The sequence below is a fragment of the Camelina sativa genome, chromosome 9, assembly GCF_030686135.1.
Source record: "Camelina sativa cultivar CO46 ecotype springtype chromosome 9, ASM3068613v1".
Taxonomy (NCBI): Eukaryota; Viridiplantae; Streptophyta; class Magnoliopsida; order Brassicales; family Brassicaceae; genus Camelina; species Camelina sativa.
In genome coordinates, this window is record NC_141888.1 from 15895381 (window position 1) to 15919242 (window position 23862).

At 36.3% G+C, this 23862-nt stretch overlaps 2 protein-coding genes across 2 annotated transcripts; both read left to right on the forward strand.

Annotated features, from left to right (window-relative positions):
* The first annotated feature begins 14151 nt into the window (after window positions 1–14151).
* LOC147938132 (uncharacterized) lies at window positions 14152–19672 on the forward strand. Its single transcript, XM_087465490.1, has 9 exons — window positions 14152–14515; window positions 14622–14801; window positions 15326–15772; window positions 16155–16277; window positions 16481–17065; window positions 19072–19150; window positions 19237–19379; window positions 19464–19539; window positions 19618–19672. The coding sequence occupies exons 1-9, from the start codon at window positions 14152–14154 to the stop codon at window positions 19670–19672; spliced, it is 2052 nt and encodes a 683-aa protein (XP_087321616.1).
* Window positions 19673–20899: 1227 nt separating this feature from the next.
* Window positions 20900–22135, forward strand: LOC147938133 (uncharacterized). The gene is made up of 5 exons (XM_087465491.1): window positions 20900–21028; window positions 21127–21391; window positions 21625–21718; window positions 21806–21948; window positions 22047–22135. Exons 1-5 carry the CDS (start codon window positions 20900–20902, stop codon window positions 22133–22135), a joined length of 720 nt encoding a protein of 239 aa, XP_087321617.1.
* The last annotated feature ends 1727 nt before the right edge of the window (window positions 22136–23862 follow it).

Genomic DNA, 23862 nt, shown 5'->3' on the forward strand with positions numbered 1-23862 from the left:
ACTAGCTGTAGTTTATTTATTATATTATTTATTATTTATTAAAAAAAAAGGTCGGTCATTTCATTTTGGTATCAGAGCCCTTACGGTTCTAGGTTTGGGTTCACTAGGTTTTTGTTGTAGATGTTTGGGATTTGCATGCTTTGATTGATTATGTGAGTTAGTCAATTGTGTGTGGCATGGAGTCCTAGAACATCCTCTTCGAGCCGACTGTGTGATTCCACGGTGAGTTTATGTTTCTGTGTTTAAATAGTAATTGTTTGCTTAGCCTTCTGTTCATGGTAGTGCAGATAGTTAGAGGTGAGGCTGTGGCTGGTCGTCGTCGTGGACGCGGACATGGTCGTGGTAGGGGCAGAGTCCCAGTGGTTAGTGAGACCGAGGACCAGAGTGTGACAGCTGAGGATGTTGGCGAGTCGCAGGGTGTTCTGGGGGATTCAGTGAGTGTGGCAGGAGGGGGCGGTGTTGATGCTCTAGTGGCCGGTGATGCTAGGGTCCCGGATGTGGGAGTCCCAGCGGGTGGAGTCCCTGGTACTAACGTTGCGGCTATGCTAGCAGAGGTGTTAGCACGGTTACCACCAGTGGTACCGGCGCAGGCTCAGGTAGTGCCACCAGTGGTGGCGGAGGAGCAACAGCCAGTGGCTGCGGATGTGGGAGTCCATTCTCGTTATCTCAGCATGCTAACAGAGATGGGCCGTATTCGTACTGAGCAGTTTTCAGGAGGTGTAGATCCGACTGCGGCGGATGCATGGAGGGCAATTGTGGAACGTAACTTCCATACTCTGAGATGCCCTGAGGAGTTTTGGGTGGACATAGGGGTCCATCATTTGGTTGGTGATGCTCAGATATGGTGGAGATCAGTGGCTGCTAGGAGGGTGCAGAGGGAGATGACTTGGGCTGACTTTGTCTTGGAGTTCAACCGCAAGTATTTTCCTAGAGAGGTATTGGACCGGTTGGAGGTGCAGTTCCTTCAGTTATCTCAGGGGATGCGGTCAGTGCGGGAGCTGGACTTGGAGTTCAGTCGACTTCTTTGTTATGGGGGTCGGGCTATGGAGCCTGAGGAGGCTCAGATCAGAAGGTTTTTGAGGGCTCTACGTGATGATTTGAGAGTTCACTGTAGAGGGTGGAGTTATGCTACGCGTGCAGAGCTGGTTGAGACTGCAGCAGAGATTGAGGAGGATATTCGGGCACAGTCAGTGGCGGTAGCTCCAGCAGTTCAGCCTAGTAAGGCTCAGCAGCAGGGTGGTTCTAGCAGCGGCGGTAGGTTTGCAAAGGGAACCAAGAGGAGATGGGAGGCTACGCAGAAGCCGAGTGGTGCGAGTTGCTTTGGTTGTGGGAGCAAGGATCACAGAGTTGCTAGTTGTCCCAAGAGGAGTGCTCCGACGACAGGGCCTCGGGTATGTTATCATTGTAGGGAGACTGGGCACATCAGGCCTTTTTTGTCCCAAGTTGCAGCCGGCAGCAGTGGCAGCGTTGCAGCAGGTGCAGCCTGGAGGTCAGTAGGTGGCACGGATTGAGCAGACGCCACATGTTTACACGACAGTAGAGACTGGTGGAACCAGTGCCGGGGCGATCACAAGTATATTTTCTGGTACTTAAACTTTGTGAATTTTAGTAGGTTCAGATTGTATATGTTTCCTGTGATAAAGTGTTAGGTTCTCAACACATGAGGTTTGTGTAGGGACCTTGTTGGTGGGTGGGTTTAAGTCCCATGTTATGTTTGATTCTAGAGCTTCTCATAGCTTCATTACTCCAGAGTGTGCAGAGTGTGCGGGGATCAGCGGGGATCCTGGAGAGCGTGCAGGAGTTGTTAGGGTTGCGGGAGGCGAGTTCATGAGAGTGATTGGACGAGCCAGGGGAATTGATATTCAGATCGCAGGAGAGTCGTGGCCAGCCGATTTGCTTATCAGTCCAGTGGAGTTATATAATGTTATTCTCGGGATGGATTGGTTACATCGGCATAGGGTGCATTTGGATTGCCATCGGGGTAGAGTGGAGTTTGAGCGTTCAGGAGGGAAGTTGGTTTTTCAGGGTATTAGACCGACATCAGGGAGTCTCGTGATCTCAGCCATTCAGGCTGGGAAGATGATCGAGAAGGGCCGTGAGGCTTATCTGGTTACTATATCTATGCCAGAGTCAGTGGGGAAGTCGATGGTTAGCGGTATTCCGGTAGTGGAGGAGTTTGAGGATGTGTTTCAGTCTTTGCAGGGATTACCACCATCTCGGTCGGATCCTTTTACCATTGAACTGGAACCGGGGACAATGACGTTACCCAAGGCTCCTTACAGGATGGCTCCAGCAGAGATGGCAGAGCTGAAGAAGCAGCTAGAGGATTTATTGAATAAGGGATTCATCCGTCCTAGTGTATCACCGTGGGGAGCGCCGGTGTTGTTTGTGAAGAAGAAGGACGGGAGTTTCAGGTTGTGCATTGATTATCGGGGTTTGAACCGGGTCACTGTGAAGAACTAGTACCCTCTTCCTAGGATCGATGAGTTGTTGGATCAGTTGAGGGGTGCTACTTGGTTCTCTATGGTAGATCTGGCGTCGGGTTATCATCAGATACCGATAGATGAGGCAGATGTGAGGAAGACTGCTTTCAGGACTAGGTATGGGTATTATGAGTTTGTGGTGATGCCTTTCGGGTTGACCAACGCGCCAGCAGTGTTTATGAGATTGATGAACAGCGTGTTTCAGGAATTTCTGGATGTGTCTGTCATCATTTTCATCGACGATATCCTGGTTTATTCTAAGAGTCCTGAGGAGCATCCAGTGCATTTGATGGCAATTATGGAGAAGCTGCGAGAGCAGAAGTTGTTTGCCAAGTTGAGCAAGTGTAGCTTTTGGCAGCGTGAGATGGGCTTTCTGGGTCACATTGTTTTTGCAGAGGGGGTTTCTGTAGATCCAGAGAAGATTCAAGCTATCAGAGATTGGCCTAGACCGCAGAATGCCACAGAGATCAGGAGTTTTCTTGGGTTGGCAGGATACTACAGGAGGTTTGTGCATGGGATTGCGAGCAGAGCACATCCTATGACTAAGTTGATAGGGAAGGATGTTCCTTTTTTTTGGTCAGAAGAGTGTGAGGAAGGCTTTGCAAGCCTGAAGGAGATGTTGACTACTGCGCCAGTGTTGGCTTTGCCTGAGCAGGGAGAACCCTATGTGGTCTATACAAATGCATCTAGAGTTGGCTTGGGATGTGTTCTGGTGCAGCATGGGAAGGTGATTGCCTATGCTTCGCGGCAGTTACGGGTGCATGAAGGCAACTATCCTACTCATGATTTGGAGATGGGTGCTGTAGTTTTTGCTCTGAAGATTTGGAGATCTTATCTTTATGGTGCAAAGGTACATGTGTTTACAGATCATAAGAGCCTGAAGTATATATTCACTCAGCCTGAGCTGAATTTAAGACAGAGGCGGTGGATGGAGCTTGTGGCGGATTTTGATTTGGAGATAGCCTATCATCCTGGTAAGGCTAATACGGTTGCAGATGCTCTGAGTCGGAAGAGGGTAGCTTCGGCTCAGGAGCAAGAGATGGAGTCTTTGGTAGGAGAGATCAGTGCTTTGAGCTTGTATGCTGTTTCACAGGAACCGTTGGGTTTGGAAGCAGTAGATAGAGCAGATCTTCTGAGTAGGGTGTGGTTGGCTCAGGAGAAGCATTTGGGGCTGGTGAATGCCTCCAAGGATGTGGATTCAGAGTATCAGGTCTCAGATAATGGTACTATCTTGGTGCATGGTCGGGTTTGTGTGCCCAAGGATGAGGAGTTGAGACAGGAGATTCTGAGAGAGGCTCATGCGAGCAAGTTGTCCATTCATCCAGGAGCGACTAAGATGTACCGTGATCTCAAAAGGTACTATCATTGGGTCGGGATGAAGAAGGATGTAGCTAGTTGGGTTTCGAGGTGTGATGTGTGTCAGCTAGTGAAGGCTGGGCATCAGGTTCCTGGCGGTTTACTGAAGAGTTTACCCATTCCTGAGTGGAAGTGGGATATGATCACCATGGATTTTGTGGTAGGATTGCCAGTGTCACGGACCTTTGATGTTATTTGGGTCATTGTGGACCGGTTGACTAAGTCAGCACATTTTCTGGCCATTAAGAAGACTGATGGAGCAGCGGTCTTGGCTAAGAAGTATGTGAGAGAGATAGTCAGATTGCATGGGGTGCCAGCGAGCATTGTGTCTGACAGAGATTCTAAGTTCACTTCGGTGTTCTGGAAGGCATTTCAGGGAGAGATGGGCGCTAAGGTGCATATGAGTACAGCTTATCATCCCCAAACAGATGGACAGTCTGAGAGGACGATCCAGACGCTGGAGGATTTGCTGAGGATGTGTGTGTTGGATTGGGGTGGCCATTGGGCAGATCACCTGAACCTGGTAGAGTTTGCTTACAACAACAGTTATCAGGCGAGTATTAAGATGGCTCCTTATGAGCCTTTATATGGGAGACCATGTCGTACACCATTATGCTGGACTCAGGTGGGGGAGAGGAGCATGTTTGGTGGTAGTTTTGTTCAGGAGACCTCAGAGAAGATTCAGGTTCTCAAGCTGAACATGAAGGAGGCTCAGGATAGGCAGAGGAGTTATGCTGATAGGAGGAGGAGAGATCTTGAGTTTCAGGTAGGAGATAGAGTGTACCTCAAGATGGCCATGTTGCGGGGTCCGAACAGGTCATTGTCAGAGACTAAGTTGAGTCCGAGGTATATGGGTCCATTCAGAGTGATTGAGCGGGTTGGAGCAGTGGCTTATAGACTGGAGTTACCTGAGGTGATGCGTGCATTCCATAAGTTTTTCCATGTGTCTATGTTGCGGAAGTGTCTTCGTGAGGGTGAGCAGGTGTTGGCTAAGATTCCTGAGGATCTTCAGCCTAACATGACATTGGAGGCGAGACCAGTGAGGGTTCTCGAGAGGAGGATCAAGGAACTTCGGAAGAAGAAGATTCCTTTGATGAGAGTCCTATGGGACTGTGATGGTGTTGAGGCGCAGACTTGGGAACCTGAGGCAAAGATGAAAGCAAGGTTCAAGAAGTGGTATGAGAAACAAGCCGCGACTTGAGCTTGTTTAGCCTGGTTCCATCTGTAATCCGTGGCTAGAGCGGGAATGGAGTATCCCAGCCAATCTCTCTTGTTACTCGGTCGCTTGGGGTGGTTGGTTGTGCGACTCAGTAACAAGATGAGGTGGTGTTCGGGGTACAAAGTTTCCGTGAGGCGGGGTTTTTGGAGGAAAGTTTCCTGAAATAGAAGTTTCCAAAAGTGGAAATTATGGAAAGTTTTACGGGGGTTAGAATTTGTCCATTTTAGCGGTGGAGAGCCTTGGAGGGGCTTGTGTGTGGCCTTAGTGGCAGACTTTCGAGTCAGTGTGCCTATGTGTGGCGGTCTTTTAGACATTGTGTGGCCTTTGTGGCGGGCTGTTTAGCCGTTGTGTGGTATTTGTGGCGGGCTGTTTAGCCAATTGCGTGGCCTTTGTGGCGGGCTATTTAGCCAGAGTGTCTTTGTGACTGTCCTTCGGGACAGATGGTCTTTGTGACGGTCCTTCGGGACAGATGGTCTTTGTGACGGGCTATTTAGCCAGAGTGTCTTTGTGATGGTCCTCTTTAGGACATTTGTTTGGCCTTGGTGGCGGTCCTCTTTAGGACATTTTGTTTGGCTTTTGTGGCGGCCCTTGTGGCATGTATATGATCCTTGTGTGGTCATGAGGTATTCCAGTGAGGGGATATGTGGTTGGTAGAAAATTGAGATGTTTTACACGAGCCACGAGAAGGAAACCTAGATAGGGATAGATTCAGAATTGTTTGCTCGCGGCTCTTGGAGGACTTAGGTTCTCCTAGTACTGCCATATTCAGAGACTTTGTGGCTTGGGAGTATGGTTGGTATATCGACTTCGGACGACGGCCTGGAGGCGCGCTGTAGGGTGACGACCCGAGAGACGAGTTTAGATTTTTCCTTATATATTATGGCATGCGGGTTTAGGCCCCATGAGGAGCCAACATTTGGCATGCAGACTTAGGTCTGATGAGGAGCCAAATAAGACCTCAAGGTCTAGGCCTATGAGTAAAGGAAACTCCAAAATTCGAGAGCAAATGACGCCTGGAGCGTGAGTCTATTGCCTAGAGGTGACCTTCTGTAGATCGGTCGGAGGAGTGCGGGCCGTGGAGACGGTTGCACGGGAGTCCTTGGCTGATGGTTGTTCAAGATTCAAGGACGAATCTAGTTTGGTGGGGGAGAATTGTAACACCCGCGAACCGGAATCCCGGTTTAGGGTGTGCATCGATCGATGCAGTTGGAGCATCGATCGATGCTGACTCAATTCTCTGCGTTTTGACTTAAGTCAAATGCTGCGTTTTGGGCAAAAGGGAGAAGGGAAAACCCTTAAGTCGTTTTTGTCTCATTAGTCGTGGGGGGTGGCCGTTTTTGGGAGAAATGAAAAGAGAGAAAAAGTTATTGAGAGTTCTTGGTGATTTCTGGAGATTTGTGGCGTTTCTTGGTGAGATCTGTAGCTGGGATCGTTGTAGGAGCTTCCTAGAGGCTTGTTCTTGTTTGTTAGAGGTTCAGATTCTTCTGTGGCAAAGGTAAGTGCATGACCATGGCTTATCTAAGCTAGAGGACTCTTTAATCCGTTTGTTGTGTGATGTTAGACTTGTTAGATCGTTGCTATGGACGTTAGGAAGCTTTCTTGTGGCTTGGGATCGAGTTTTGTGGTTGTAGGAACGAAGATCCGGCGAGAAGCTTCGGGGAAAACACGGTGCTCGACGTTGCGTCGATCGATGCATAACTTGCGTCGGTCGATGCAAGTGCGAGGACGGCGCGTAAAACTCTAGGGTTTTCGCGTTACGTCGAGCATGCGTCAGTCAATGCAGATTGGGTATCGGTCGATGCAAGTTACACTTGCATCGGTTAATGCAGCTTCTGTGTCGATCGATGTTTCCCCATTTGGCATCGGTCGATGCATGTTGGCGTCGGTCGATGCTGAGTCCTGGTTTGCTAATTGTCGTTTGTTGATTGTTGTGTGTTGGTTATTGATACTCTATTGCTTGTGTGTATAGCCCAGTAGATGGGAGGATTGCCTTACTGAGTGTTTATAAAATACTCATGCATTGCAATATGTGTTTGTGGTGAAGGTAAAGGCAAAGTGTGACCGTGGAATCAAGGCAATGAAGAGGAGGATGTTCTAGTGGTTCGCTTGGTTGTCTAGCTTCTGTTAGGTTGCTAGAGTTGAGTCCTAGAATGTTGCTTAGGATTGCTGGTTCACTGGTTTATGTTGTTTGGATTATTAGTTACGATTGGAATTAATACTGGCTATTATTCTATTGGTTATTATATTTATTGGATATTATTTATTGGTTATTGAGATTGGTTATTCTGCTGTTGGTTGTGATTGTGGTTAGGTGGCTAGTGGATATGGGACCACTAGCTGTAGTTTATTTATTATATTATTTATTATTTATTAAAAAAAGGTCGGTCGTTTAAGAGTCTTCCGTTGGATCATCTTTCGATTAAATATTTAAAATATTTGGATATATCTGACTATATTCAAATATGTAGGTACAATTACGTTGATCATGGTGAGTCAAGAATCAAAGATTTGGATGATACCGACTATAGGTTCGATATGGACCTAAGGTAATAAACAAATCTAACTTTATTTGTTTAATGATTAATTGATATGATTAATACTGATTAAAATTTATCCTTCTGCAAAATACAGTGATGCACTTGACTCCTATATTCATCTTGCTGTTGAGGACTCCTGTAACAACCCGTCTCGTGGACCCCACTAGCCTCACTGCTAGCCCACTAGCCTCACTGCTAGCTGCCCCAACAAACCCCAAGCTGGCCTTGCAGGGCATCGATCCTAATTCATCACTGTGGATATCCCAATCCACCAGTAGGTTATTGGTGCGCCAGGCGTCCCTCGAACCCTGGTCCCTACCCTTTAACAACCTTCCCACATGACAAGTTGCCACCAATTGATATGCAGGTCAATTGGTGGCAACTTGTCCTGTGGGAAGGTTGTTAAAGGGTGAGGACCAGGGTTCCAGGAACGCCTGGTGCACCAATAACTTACTGTAGATTTGGATGAATAGTTCCATTTGCCCAGTGAGGGGTTAGGATCGATGCCCTGCAGGGCCAGCTTTGGGCCTATGGGGGCAAGCTAGCGGGTTGGCTAGTGGGATCCATGGGACGGGTTTTCACAACTCCTTTGAGAAGCATCGAAATCCTTATTGAGAACTATGTTCAGATCCGATCTTCGATATTCTGTATTTTTAGTGTTTATTGATAAACACATTTGTTAATTTGTATTTGAAGATTTGTTGAGATTTTATAAGTTAATTAAAATATATTTTTTCGGATTATTTATAAAATTATTTTAATTGCAAATGATAACATAAAGACATTTGTGTAATTTTAAAATTTGAAGTCCATTATTATAATTTACAAAATAACGTTTATGTTAAAGACCGGCATATGGTAATTTACAACTGCTTGATGAATTTCATTAAATATGTAGGAGTAAATAAATGATAAATTTACTTTTTGAATAATGATATTAAGCATATCGAGAATATTTATAAATGATATGTTTACATTCCTCATCATTATCGTCTTAAAAAAATAAAGTAAGAAAATATTCTAAAAAAATAAAATCAAGTCGGTTGTATAACATCTCTACAAATATTGACTCGCTAATGTGTTTAAGAGTTGTATGCACAACTCAATATGACTTCTAAAAAGATGAACGTTCGTCCTTTTGTTCAGTTAGGCAATCTCAACCCTGCGTTAGACCATCAAAAGATTAGAGTCCGTATCATAAGACTTTGGAAGTCATTCAAGTCCCTACAGATGGTCTTCGTTGATAGTGATGTAAGTTCTAATAAAAAATTGAAACGTCATGTTTATTTGAAATACCTATGAAATTTTTAATGAATCTCGATAATAGTTTATTAACTTCAAATCGTTATATATAGGGTACAAGGATACATGCATCTATTGAAGATAGTTTGGTCAGCAGATTTCAAAACCAACTTGCTGTCGGCGAGTCTAAAATAGTTGATACATTCAGCTTAGTGGATTTTGATAGTAGTTATAAGACAAGTTCTTTGGGATTTAAAATCGTCTTTTATAGAACCACTATTGTGAAACCATGTAATGAATTCCCAGTTCGTGTTCCAGAAAAATATTTTCAGACTTTTACTTCTATCTTAGCTGGAGAACTAGACAAGAATGTATTGTTTGGTGAGTTGTTAACTTCGTTTTTAAAAGTTAAATTTACGAGAAAAAAATTTATTAATTCAAATGTTTTTTTGTAGATGTAATCGGCCAGATCGTTGGTGTCGGAAATCTTGATAGCGTCAAAACGAAAGAGAAGGATAATGTCAAATTGAGCGTCGATTTGCAAGATTTAACGTATGAAACCTTAGTAAATATTTTTAAAAATTAAGATTAATTTAAAATATCATATCTAATTTTATACTCTTATTTCATGGATTCGTAATATAGTGGAACCCGGTTAAATTGCACGATGTGGGGTGATCTTGCAAAGGACTTTGATACACAAATAAAAAAACATCAAGATACTGTTGTCCTTTGTGTAATACGATTTGCATGCTTGAAGGAATGGAAAGGTAATATCTGATTTTCGGATGAAATCTTATAGCTTATGATTGTCAAATCTAACTTTTCCAATAAAATCCATGTTACAGGGAATTATAGTATTTCCAATGCGTTCAACTCTACCAACATTCTGATAAATCCATTTATGCCTGAAGTAGACGCGTTTTGAAAGAAGTAAGTATATATATATATATATATATATATTTTATATATATATATATCCCTTTTATATTATTCCACGAGTCATGCTATATTCATATACATATTCTTATTATTAGCATAACTTTACAGGTTGCCCACTGATGCTGTTGATTTAATACAACTTGATGATGATCCAAGCCCTCAGAAACCAAAAGTGACATTGTATGAGGAGTTTTTCATTATGAACGAAAAAAGTACTATGGACCAAATCATTTATTCACTTGAGGTAATGTTTCTTAAGAAAAATTGATATCGTGAAACTTAAATTGTTTCTGAATTATCTATGGGGGAACGAATGTTTGATTTATTCTTTACAAGCGCGAACATGTGTGACAATCGCGACAATTTATTCTGTTGAATTGTTGCCTAAATGGTATTATATTGCCTGTAAAGTTTGCAATAAGAAGGTGCAGCTGTATCCACCAGAATCTCAAACTGGAAAAGATTTACTTTATAATTGTGGAGTTTGTGATGCTGATGTTACGGATGTTGATTACAAGTAAGTTTCACTTTGTCTGTTTAAATGTTTTTAAGATTTGTGATTTGGAACTATACGCACATTTTAAGTTATGTCAAACTGTTAAAAAGGTATAAACTCATACTTCATGATGGGTACGGAAGTTCTCAAACGATTAAGCTGCTCTTCTTTGACGGTCTTGCCCAACTATTTATTGGAAAAAAGGCAGAAGAACTGGCTTTGGAAAAACCTAAAGTAAGTATATAAACAAGTATTGAAGTCCTTTTGGTTTTAAAATATATAAACAAGTATTGAATCAAGCATTCACCTTTGGTCAGGATGATACTGCAGCTATTCCTGAAAGTCTCTCTGTCTTAGTAGGGAAGACTATGCTGTTTAAAATTTCGGTTACAATTGAGAATTTAAATAGCGACAAATCTGCAATTTGGCAAGGTACTAAAGTCAAAAAAAAAAATCAAATACCCATAATACCATTATGATTTCTATATCTTTTAAATCTCAATGTATATAATTTCAATGTAGGAACTCTATGGAAGGAATGAACTTTCAAATAATTCTTCGGATGTCGACGATCATAAGTTGCAAATCGCACCAGCTGAAATGAGTTTGACTTTATCTAAGAGAGAACATACAGAAAGCAATGTTCGATCGAACGGGGGTCATAGCATGAAGACAAGGAAAAAAATCAAAACTGAACCCCGAGATTGAACAAGTTACATCACTTCTAAACATGATATTGGTTTATTATTATTTTGGACTTTTTCTTGGTTTAATTTTTGAAATAAAATTTTAAATTATGTAGACAATTACTAACGCTTCAAAACATCTTAACGTTTTGGTATTGGTAAAAATTTATTTCAGTCATTTACTATAATTATGTTAAAAATAAACAAATATTATAATTATATATATAATTTGATATAAATAAAAAAAAACATACTATATAATCGTTTGGAAATAATGATAGTTAGAATATCTCTAAATCCCAAAGTAAAACTTTTTTGAAATAAATCAAAATTCCATAAATAATGATAATACGTTAAAAATAAAAGGCCAAATTTAATAATCTGAATATTCAATATGAGAAATTAAGAAAATGATCATTAACGAATATGTTAACAAATTTTATTATAATAAAAACTTAATGGTATTCCTGAATATTGTGCTTATTCAATACGAAATTTTAGGAAATATAATATTATCAAATGTGAAAACTTATCTTCTACATGTTATATATATATAAGTCTTATTATTTTACCATGTCAACTAGGAAAAAAAAAAACTGAACCAATTCTTGAGTTCTTGCTGTTTGACGTAAAAGGTAAAGCAAAAATCAATCTTTTACATTATTTTGTATTATTGTAAATTTACATTCACATTTTTCAAATGTATATATGCAGAATCATAATGAAACGTTCATCTGGAGTTCGTCGATCCACCAAGAAAAGTCCAAAAGCTGATGAAGATGCACTCCGTTCGCAACTTCAACCAGAACAATTTGTTTTCTTTTGTGAGGATAGCATTCCGGAACTGGTTAAAAAAATACAAAAAAGGCAGTAAAGAATCAAGGTCTTCTGAAGATAACTCATTGGGGCATCTTAACGTTCAAAAATCCATTGTTGACGGTGAAGATAGTATATTGAAATAAACGAATAAGAAATCTCGATTTCAAACTTGGATGGAATACAATACCATGACTATCAATGAGTCAATTAACACATATGATAAGGGTGTTACTGGATTTTTCTGGTGTGAGAAGAACAACATATGGACGCAAAGATCTAACATGAAAAAGGATTGACTTTCAAAAAACATTTTTGAATTTAAATTTTAATTTAAATATTTAATAATAATATCTATTTTTACTTATAATTATTATCATGATGTTATTATAATTCGTTTTGATTTTTTAAGGGATATTAGTTTTGATAACACAATGAAATTGCCTTTTAATAATAATTATGATATGACAATCCAGCGGAAAGTTCGATAATAGTATAATGTTACTAATGGAAAAAAATAGAAGTTGAGATATTTTTTTGTTATAACAATAATGATATATAAATTAGAAAAATATTTTATAAAAACTGATGGTTCAATAATGATCCGATAATGACATTAAAGATTATGGAAATATAACCAAAAAAATATATTGATAAAGACCAAGAAAGTAAATCTCAAAAAATACGTATTAGAGATCCCCATACATAATTAGAAAGATAAATAACATATTTTTAAAAAATAAGAGGATATATATAAACATATGTCAATATTCGTATATATCAATAATTAGTACATTTTAATTTACAAAATATATACTGCACCGTCTTCTTATATAAACAAACCTAACAGCGAATTTTATACTAAAATGGTCATAATTAGTAGATTATATGAATTCTTGATCGTACTTTGAATTTCATTTTGGAGATTGGTACACTTGACGTATTATAATGAAACCTTCGAAGATTCCATATCGGAGGAAGAATGTAACGACACATGCCGTCTCTAGGAAACGTACAGACAATTTCTATTCTTTACATTAAGAGATATGTTTCATTCAAAACTAATAGATTGTACGCAACAACATTATTAAACTACAGGTGTTAGTTCTACGATAAATCTACCTGCTTTTACGAATGCATTGAATTTACAGTATCCTGATCAACATAAGACGGCAAGGTTGAAAAGAATGCAAATACTGAAATCTAATATGGCAAAAAAGAAGAAAAAAGGTTATATGTTCGGGAAGGAATTTTAAATTTAATATATATATGCTAATAACTAATCCAATTGTTACCTATGAAGAAAATTTTCTTCTTCCTGGATTACAGGAAGATTTTGCATGTTTCGTCGCAACTGATTCGGATACGAACGATGAAAGTGATTCAGATAGCTCTACTGATGGGGATTTATTCGAGATTAATGATAACGATGCGACATCTGAAATGTTTCTTGGCTTCCCTCCTGTAAAAGCTAAGTTATTAAATAATGGTATAACTCGATGCATATCTGATTCGTTATACGATATTTTTGTAAAAATGTATTTTAAAATATATTTTTTAAAAATATATGTAGGTTATTATGGAGATCCTTATTTTTTGTGTTATAATTGTGGAGCATATATGAGGTATGGAGAATAGGTGAATAAACGGACTAAAAAGGCAAAGCCGGATTTTTCACTGTGTTGCCATCGCGGCAAAGTAATACTTCCTACTTTGAAGACTGCACCTAAAACGATATTAGCGTTGTTTTATAATAACGACGATAGGGGTAAAAACTTCCGCGATAACATACGAGCATACAACATGATGTTTTTGTTCACATCGTTAGGTAGGAAAATTAACCATTTAATAAATAATGGTAGAGGACCGTATCTATTTCAGATGTGCGGAGAAAACTATCATCGTATCGGTGATATCTTACCAGAACCTGGCAAGGAACCAATGTTTTTGCAATTGTATATACATGACGTATGTAACGAGGTAGCTAATAGAATCTCTGCATATTATTATTAAATATTTGTTAAATATCTTTTATATAATTTGTTATATTCTACTAATCATGATTATTATAAATTTTGTGTTTTGATGTTGATATAGAACATCAGGATCTTCTGGAGATTTAAGACATTAGATTGTTGGGCTATTAAAAAAGATGCTTGATAGTCATAATTCGCATGTTAGGGCGTTTAGATCGGCACGTGAAAGATTTAATATGGAAGACGGTAGCAAAGGTTTGCGATTAATGAAAGAACTACTGATGCAAGAACTCATAATCTTCCTACCAGCAAAGAGGTTGCTGCTCTAATACCCGGAGATTTTACGGCTAGTCGATGCATTCACTACTATCGAGTCAAACAGGTTGAACTACATTTGGATGAACCAAAGCAAACTCCGAACTGAAAGAGTCGATAAGATAATTGAAGCTGCTGAAAAAGGACATGGAGATCTTGCACAATATGGAAAAAGAATATTTATACCGTCATCGTTTACAGGTGGAAAGAGATATATGATGCAACATTATCTAGACGCCATGGCTACTTGCAAGTATTATGAATTTCCTGATCTTTTCATAACGTTTACGTGCAACCCAAGGTGGCCTGAAATAGATCGTTATCTAGAAAGGCATCGTCTTAGTAAAGAAGATAGACCTAATATATGTAGTCGAGTTTTCAAGATGAAACTTGATAGATTAATGGACCAAGTGAAAAAGGAAAAAACTTTCGGTATCGTAAATTCTGGTATTTATTATATTATTTTTATTATTTATTATTTATATTAGTCTTTCGAAAAATGTAACTTAATAATGTTTAAATATAAATGTTTATTTGTTTTCAAAAATTTCAGCGATGTATACAATAGAATTTCAGAAGAGGGGTCTGCCTCATGCGCACATGATTCTGTTTTTACACCAAGACAATAAGATGCGTACAACAGACGACATTGATAAATTCATAAGCGCTGAAATTCCTGATAAAGAGGTGGATAAGTATTTATACGAAGTTGTTTCTTATGTTATGATCCATGGTCCGTGTGGTCCTATGAACAGAGATAGTGTCTGCATGAATAATGGGCAATGCACCAAATTCTTCCCAAAACCATTCATGATAATACTATTGTCGACGATGCTGGTTATCCAATATATAGACGACGAAACGATGGGAGAGTTGTGGAGAAAAGGGGTTTTCAATACGATAATAGTTACGTTATTCACTATAATCGTGATTTATCACTCCGTTTTCGTGCTCATATAAATGTTGAGTGGTGCAACCAGACACGTTCAGTAAAGTATTTGTTCAAGTACATCACTAAAGGTCCGGACTATGTTAGAGCCAAAGTAGGAGAAGAAGATTAGGATAATGAAATTAAAAAGTTTTTCAATTGCAGGTAACAACTTATTCGAATTGTCAAACATTCTCATATTTAATTATTTACAGTTTAAAAGTATTTCAAGAACGTGTGTCAAACTAATCCAAGCTTTTTTAGGTATGTATCTGCATGTGAGGCTTCTTGGCGAATTTTTGCTTTCCCGATTTGTTATCGTACTACAGCCATAGAAAAATTCCCGTTTCATTGTCCAGGACAAGAATTGGCTATTTACAACGAGGATGATCCAATAGAAGATGTTTTGCACCGTACAACAAATAGAACTTCTAAATTTTTGGGCTGGATGGAATGCAACAAGATTTATCCCCAGGCCAGAAAACTCACGTATGCTGAATTTCCAACTAAATTTGTGTGGAATAGGAGAGAAAAACTTTGGAAGCCAAGGTCGGAGAAACGGAAAAGTTTTGCAATAGGCAGAATTACGTATGTATCGCCTTCTGTAGGACAAGCCTATTACTTGCGAGTTTTGCTTAATAAAATTCCAGGACCAACAAGCTTTGACTATTTAAAAACAGTCAATGGTGTACTTTATAAGGATTTCCAAGAAGCTTGCTATGCTTTGGGAATAATGGATGACGATAAGGAGTACATTGCAGCTATAAATGAAGCAGGTGAATGGTGTTTTGGGGAATTTTTAAGATCCTTCTGCATAAAAAGAGTTTAACTGTTCCTCTTGAAGTTTGGAATAAAACGAAAGACATCTTGTGTGAAGATATTTTGTTTAAAGAAAGGAGAAACAGGAACGATCCAGGTACTTCATAAACTTATTTTCTTTCATGAAACTATTTCATTTTCCGAAAGAAAACATTATAATAAAGTGTTTTAAATTTTCTGTGGTAGGTCTAATGTTGTCACGGACTCAGATAGAAAATATATGTTTAACTGAAATAGAACTTATGTTACGATCGAATGGGACATCTCTTACGGCCTTCGAGAGAATGCCTTGACCAGATGATAGTATAATGAACACAAGAGTAAATAGGCTTATCGCAGATGAGAGAATATATAAGCCTCATAAACAACAGGAATTGTACGATGAGTTGTTACCGATGCTAACTGATGAGCAGAAACGTGTTTATGAAGAAATTATTCACTCTGTGAATCACAACAAAGGTGGTATGTTTTTTGTCCATGGTTTTGGTGGTACTGGAAAACTTTTATGTGGACTATTCTTGGTGCTGATATAAGGTCTAAAGGTAATATTGTTCTTAATATGCTTCAAGTGATATAGCTGCTTTGCTTTTTGGAAGGTGGTAGAACGGCTCATTCAAGATTTGGTATTCCAATCAATCTTAATGAATATTCTGTGTGTTCGATAGATGCCGAATCTGATCTTGCTGATTTAATTAGAGAAACAAAGCTCATAATATGGGACGAGGCTCCAATGATGAACAAGCTTTGTTACAAAACTTTAGATAGGAGTTTGCGAGATATCATGAGGTGTGACCAGATTTTTGGAGGTAAAGTTGTTGTGTTAGGAGGTGATTTTAGACAGATTTTACCAGTTATTACGGAAGGAGGAAGGGTAGCGACAGTTTTAACATCTATCAACTCGTCTGTTTTTTGGAATAGTTGTAAAGTTCTTAAACTTACCAAAAATTTGAGACTTCGCAAAGCATGTAATAGTATGGATGCGGGTGCTCTTGCTACTTTTTCTAAGTGGCTTGTTGATATCGGGGATGGCAAAATTAAGGAGTCAGATAGTGGGGATGTGGAGATAGAAATTCCGGATGATTTAATAATTAATACAAGTGGAAATCATATTGAAGCAATAGTTAAAGAAATCTACGGAGAACAATTTACAAGGAGGACTGATCCAAAATTCTTTAGTGAAAGAGCTATTCTAAGTCCAAGAAATGACGATGTTGATAAGATAAATCAGTTTATGCTTACTAAGCTTCCAGGTATGCAAATTAAATAGGATATAGAAATTTACTTTTAAAAAAAAATCTAATATTCAAAACATATAAAATTTTTAAATTTTTTTTTATTTACAGGTGAGGAGAGACGATATCTTAGCTCTGATAGTATTGAAACGTCTGATACAAGCGGACGTGATGATATGATCTACACTCAGGAATTCCTTAACAGTATTCAAGTTTCTGGACTGCAAAGCCATGTTTTGACGTTGAGAATTGGAGCACCTGTCATGTTGCTAAGGAATATAGATCCTAAGGGAGGTTTATGTAATGGTACGAGGCTAATTATTACTCAGATGGCCAATCATGTAATCGAAGCAAGGATCATGACATGAAAAAAGGTTGGTGATCGAGTACTTATCCCTAGGATGTATGTTAGTCCACCTGATGCAAAGTTTCCCTTTCGTATGAGGCAACGACAGTTTCCTATTACCGTGGCGTTTGCAATTACTATAAACAAGAGTCAGGGTCAGACGCTAGAACATGTTGGATTGTTTCTTCCGAAACCGGTTTTCACACATAGACAGCTTTATGTTGCCGTCTCTCGAGTCACAACCAGAAAAGGATTGAAGGTGTTAATTACAGATAAAGATGGGAAATGCCAGAATAAAACACTTAATGTTGTTTTCAAAGAGGTTTTTGAGACTGTTTAATTATTATGTTTGTAATTGAAAATTTGTTTTGGATTTTTAAATCTAAATTTATTTTCTATAATTAAATAAACAAATTTTATGATCTTTAAAATACAATGTGTGTCATAATACTCATTACAATTTGTTGTAATATATCTAAAATAGTAATATTGCTATGTAATTAGATAGAATATATATTTATGTAATGGTAAATATAATTGTTGACTGTATCATAAAGTCTAAATATTAACTATTAAATCTCAAACACATTTAACTTATAATCTTGCATCATATCTATTAACAACAAATTCTATCTTTCATCTGTTATCATAATTTAAATAATAATATCTAATAGTGAAAAAAAATGTGAAACGCTAAAACGTTAAGACGCAACGTTTAATGGTGACTGTTTGTATTCTTGCAATTCCAAAATCCCTTTTTCGTCTCCGACAACAGAGAATAAACAAAAAGCCCTAATTTGATAGAATCATGAGTATCGATTATATTTCTGATCTTCATCGGGGAAGAACAAACTGGTGTATCCAAGCCAAGGTCTTGAATTCTTGGTATGTCTACGAATTCTTCAGCAAACGTGTTCTTCTACTTGTGGACGAAAAGGTTAGAGAATTTGCCAAATGAAAATTCTACTTAAATTTGTTATTTTAAAAGTCTTATATATTAGATTACTAACACAATTTATCAAATTTTGAAGGGTGACACAATTGAGGTGGCCTTTGTTCCAATAACACTAAGAAAGCTCCGGAAGTATATTTATGAGGGTGAATGGTATGAGATTAGGACTTTCAAAGTCATCAATCCAACCCTAAGGGAGAGGAATACTCATCATCCTTTCCAAATCAAGTTTACGGATGATTCAACCATGACTCAGTTGGAATCAGCAAATTTGAAAAATTACTTCCGATTCGAAGATTTGGGTGATATATATTGTTCAAGAATCCATCATCCCATCTCTTTGGTACATTTTTAAAATACGGTTTATAATAATTTCAATTATATCCCGTGGATATAGATATTTGCTATCTTTGTGTTGGTAAATCTTTAGACTTTTAAGAATTTTGGAACTTTGTGACTTGGTCCCTCCCATATAAAGTACAAATAGAACTTTTAGCTAAGTAGTTTTATGTGGATGATAGATTTGGAAACATTTATTCATAGATATTGCTATCTTTGTGTTGGTAAATCTTTTGACTTTTCAGTATTTTGAAACTTTGTGAATTGGTTTCTGCCATATAAAAGTACAAATAGAACTTTTTAACTAAATAGTTGTATGTAGATGATAGATTTGGAAACATTTTGTCATCTTTTTGGAATGAAAAATGACTTTTTGGCAAAAAATAGATGTTTGCGGATGTGTAGTTGCTGTAACGGACAACAGAGAACATGCTAATGAAGTTGTTTTCACGCTATTAAATGGCAGGTAAGACACATTTATTCCACATATCATGTTACTAACAGTTTTAAGTCTCACTCTTTATAAAATGTTTCTACTATCTTCATCTGTAGGAATGAATCTATAAAGTGTCATGCTGTAAACAACTATGCTACCCTTTTCATGTATTCATGGGAGTCGTCAGGATGCCATCTCACATTTCGAAACGAACCGGTGTTTTGTGTACTGCGTTTCTGGAAGGTTGGAGAGTATGAAGGTATGACAAGATTTAATAAATGCTAAAGACTAGCTATTTTGTATACTCATTTTCTAAACTTTTATAATACTTTAAACATTCTAGGTAAACCGTGTATTGAAGCCTCCTCCAAGATCTTTATAAAACCGGATTTTGAAGGACTTGAGCATCACAAGGCTATGTAAGTTTACATGTTTATTAAAACCAAGTAGTATATTATGCTAGGGTTTAACTTATGAATGTGCTTTCTATATATTAGCTCCGAATCTGCTGGACGCTATTACATAAATCATATAATGGAGCATGAAGAATAATCTTAAGGGGCTTAAGATGAAGGCAAACTAGTTTTAAAAAACTTTTTTGGATATGTAAACTTTATAACTATTTGTAATGTTTGTATGACCTCGAATTTATGTTGCTTTCTAATATAATTTCTATTGTCTAAACGAAGTAAATTATTTTGACGCAAATCCTTATCCAACATAATTTTAATTAACCATAACAAATGTATTGGGCTTATCAAATTCATGAAAATTGCAATTGGGCTTCAAAAAATTATTTAAAAGTTTACATATATAGGAAAATAATAAAAATCTTATTAACTACTCTTATTCATATATCCATTTCAAAAGGTGAAATTAAATACTTAAGATACAAATTAACTGCAAATTTTGAATATTTCTAAAAATAAAAACAATTCAATATAATAATTTAATTATTGATCAGGATCCTACCTTTCTCTCTTTAAAATACAAAAGTTTAATAGGTTTTAAATATTTTTTCTATTTTGGTAAGAACATTACTTCTTTAAAAAGTCAGTTATCAAAATTGTGGAAAATAAAATAATGATGAAACATTCCCAAAAAAAAAAAGACAAACAAAAAATGACTTAGCATATTAACTACTATAAAAATTAAAAAGATCAAAGATGTTTTCAAAATATAACAGAAAAATAGATTTAACATTACAAATTTGCCATAATCCTCAATATTATTTTTTGCTGTAACATATCACAAATGATAAGATTGCTATGAAATTAGGATATAGAATATCATATTGAAGAAAAACATTTTGTTATTATTATCAACAATGTTGTATGAAATTAATAATTGGTATATGTATCATAATGTCTATATATTAACTACCAGTAGGACTGATCCAAAATTCTTTAGTGAAATAGCTATTCTAAGACCAAGAAATGACGATGTTGATAAGATAAATTAGTTACAATAATGTTTTTTGCAAATGAAAAGTTTTGATGTATCATAAAATGTATTTTTTAATTATAAACTCTTAGTACATTGTAATAATAAATTAATATCAAATATACTGACTATAAAAATACATTTAATATGTAATTATAATCATAATTATAAATATTAAAAATGTTAAATATTCAAAAAAAAAATATCAGACACTAAAACGATTAAGACGCAACGCTACGTTTAATCGTGACTATTTGTATTCTTACAAATCCGGAATCCCGTTTTCGTCTTCGATAACAGAGAAGAAACAGGAAGAAACCCTAATTTGGTAAAATCATGATAATCGATTATATTTCTGATCTTCATCGAGGGAGAATGAACTGGTGTATCCACGCTAAAGTCTTGAATTCTTGGCATGTCACCGAATTCTTCACAAAACGTGTTCTTCTTCTTGTGGATACAAAGGTTAGAGAAGTTAATCGAATGTCAATTTTACATATATTTGTTATTTTAGAAGTGTTTATATACTAGATTACTTACACAATTATTAACAAACTTTGAAGGGTGACACGATTGAGGTCGCCTTTGTCCCAACTATACTTAAAAAGCTCCGGAAGTATATTGACGAGGGCGAATGGTATGAAATTCGGAATTTCCAAATCATCAATCCAACCCTCGGGGAGAGGAATACTCATCATCCTTTTCAGATCAAGTTTACGGATGATTCAACCATGTTTCTGCTCGAATCAATCATCTCCAAAAATTACTTCCGATTCGAAGATTTGGATGATATATATCGTGGAAGGGTCAATCATCACATCTCTTTCGGTACGTTTTTCTAAATTTGTTTGTAAATCATAGGATAACTAAACTTGATTGTATTTTTACTATCTTTGTGTTGAGTTATCTAGAAACTTTTAAAGAATTTTGGAACTTTGTGTATTGGTCCCTCCAATAGAAAAAGTACAAATTGAACTTTTACCAAAATAGTTTCATGTGAATGTTAAAAAGCTTTGGAGACATACATTGTAAAGAAAATTTCTGACTTTTTCCAAAAGTAGATGTTTGCGGATGTGTAGTAGCTGTGGATGACAGAAGAAATCATGGAAATGGAAATGGTGGTAATGAAGTTGTTTTGACACTATTAAATGGCAGGTAAGACACATTTATTCCATCTTTACTGATTTTAAGATTTATAAGTTTGTCTTTATTATAGAATGTAACAAGTATATTCATCTGTAGGAATGAAACTGTAAAGTGTCGTGCAATGAATTACTATGCTAACCTTTTCATGTCTTCATGGGAGTCATCTGGATGCCATCTCACATATCAAACTGAACCGGTGTTTTGTGTACTGCGTTTCTGGAGGGTTGGAGAGTATGAAGGTATGTACTATTAATAGAACTTGCTAGATTGAACAAATGCTAAAGACTAGGTTGTATACTCATTTAGCAAACTTTTTTAACACTTTAAACATCCCTAGGTGAACCGTGTATTGTAAACAATTTGGCCTCCTCCAAGATCTTTATAAAACCGGAGTTTGAAGGACTTGAGCATCACAAGGCTATGTAAGTTTTTAATGTTCATAAATATCAAGTAGTGTATCATGCTAGGGTTTAACTTATGAATGTGTTTTCTAATTTTTTTAGCTCGGAATTTGCTGGACGTTATTACATAAAGCACATAATGCAGCATGAAGGGTAAACTTGAGGAGTTCAAGCTGAAGGCACATTAGTTAACAAACTTTTTGTATATGCAAACTTTATAATTATTTTGAAAGTTTGTATGATCAAGTACTAGAAATCCTTTTATGGGTTGCTTTCTAATTATTCTTAATGGTCTAAACGAAATTAGAAATTATTTTGACCCAAATTCTACCTAATTTTAATTAACCACATAATATGTATTGGGCTCATTTAATTCTTGAAAATTTGCAAATGGGCTTCAAAATATTTTTAAGAAATTTACATATATAGAAGACTTTAATAAACATTTTATTAAATACTCTTTTTCGTTGTCCATTTCAAAATGTGACATTAAAAGTTTAAAATACAAGAATAATTACAATTTTGAACATTTTTAAAAAGAAAAAAAATTAATTTGAAAATAGGATATTAATTTGATATTTTTTTGTTATTTAATTCTTGCCCATACAAGCGTGCGGGTAACTCTCCTAGTAAGAATTTATTTCCCCAATATTGATCCAAGAACGTATTTTACAAATTCATACCAGTCATACTAGCTAGCACCTTATCACAAAATCACTGACGTAAATAACTCAACAAGAACATCTTAAGGAGAGAAGAGAGGTTACATCTTAGAACAAATCATTTACATCACTTTTCATTTTCAAAAATACCCTTTCATGGTGTCCATTTTCAAAAATACCCCTTTCTAATATATAAAATGACAAAATTATAAACCCTAAACCCCAAATACTAAACCCTATACATTAAAAACTATACCCTAAATGTAAATTGGGTACCCAAACCTAAAAACAAAAACTCTAAAAATAACCTAGTATAATTGTGTAAAAGATGGCAAAAATGAAAATGTTCAAAAAAAGAGGCATTTTTGAAAAGGGATATGCCAAAAAGGGCATTTCTAACAAATTCTCAAGAAAAATTTTTAATACATGATGTGTATTAGTATAGTTTTGCTAACTGATTTTTTTACTGATTATTTTTATTATTAAATTTAAAATACTAACCAATATACATATAATCTCATATGATGCTCATATTTTTTTTTATTAAAATTTTAACTCTAATCCATGAAGAAGTGAATTATGGTTTTACGATGAAATAGATAGTTAAACGTGATTACTAAACTGAATGTCTAACAATGAAATTTATTCTTATTAAAAAATTCCAAATATTAATATGTATCATTTAAAAATATTAGTAATATTTTTTTTGTTTGATTTTATAATTTTAACACATTTATTTTTGTAATGCATATGTTAAAACATAAGATAATTCGAAATAGATTATAATTATAGGAATGGATCTTCAGTTATTTGATGAGAATGTCTCTATATCTTTATATATGTTTTTATTTTATAAATTTCACTTATTTAAAATTGATTATGACATGAGGTAAAATTAGTACTTATGAGATAACAACATAGCAAATAAATCTTAAATAATGTTGATTCAGATTTTTTGCAAATTATATTTTGTTAATTTTTATTTGTATTTTTAATTATTACTAAGATAGAGATTTGATATGATGTATTAATTGTGTTTGATATAAAATATTTAGTTCCATACATTAAGATGAAATATATAATTAAACTT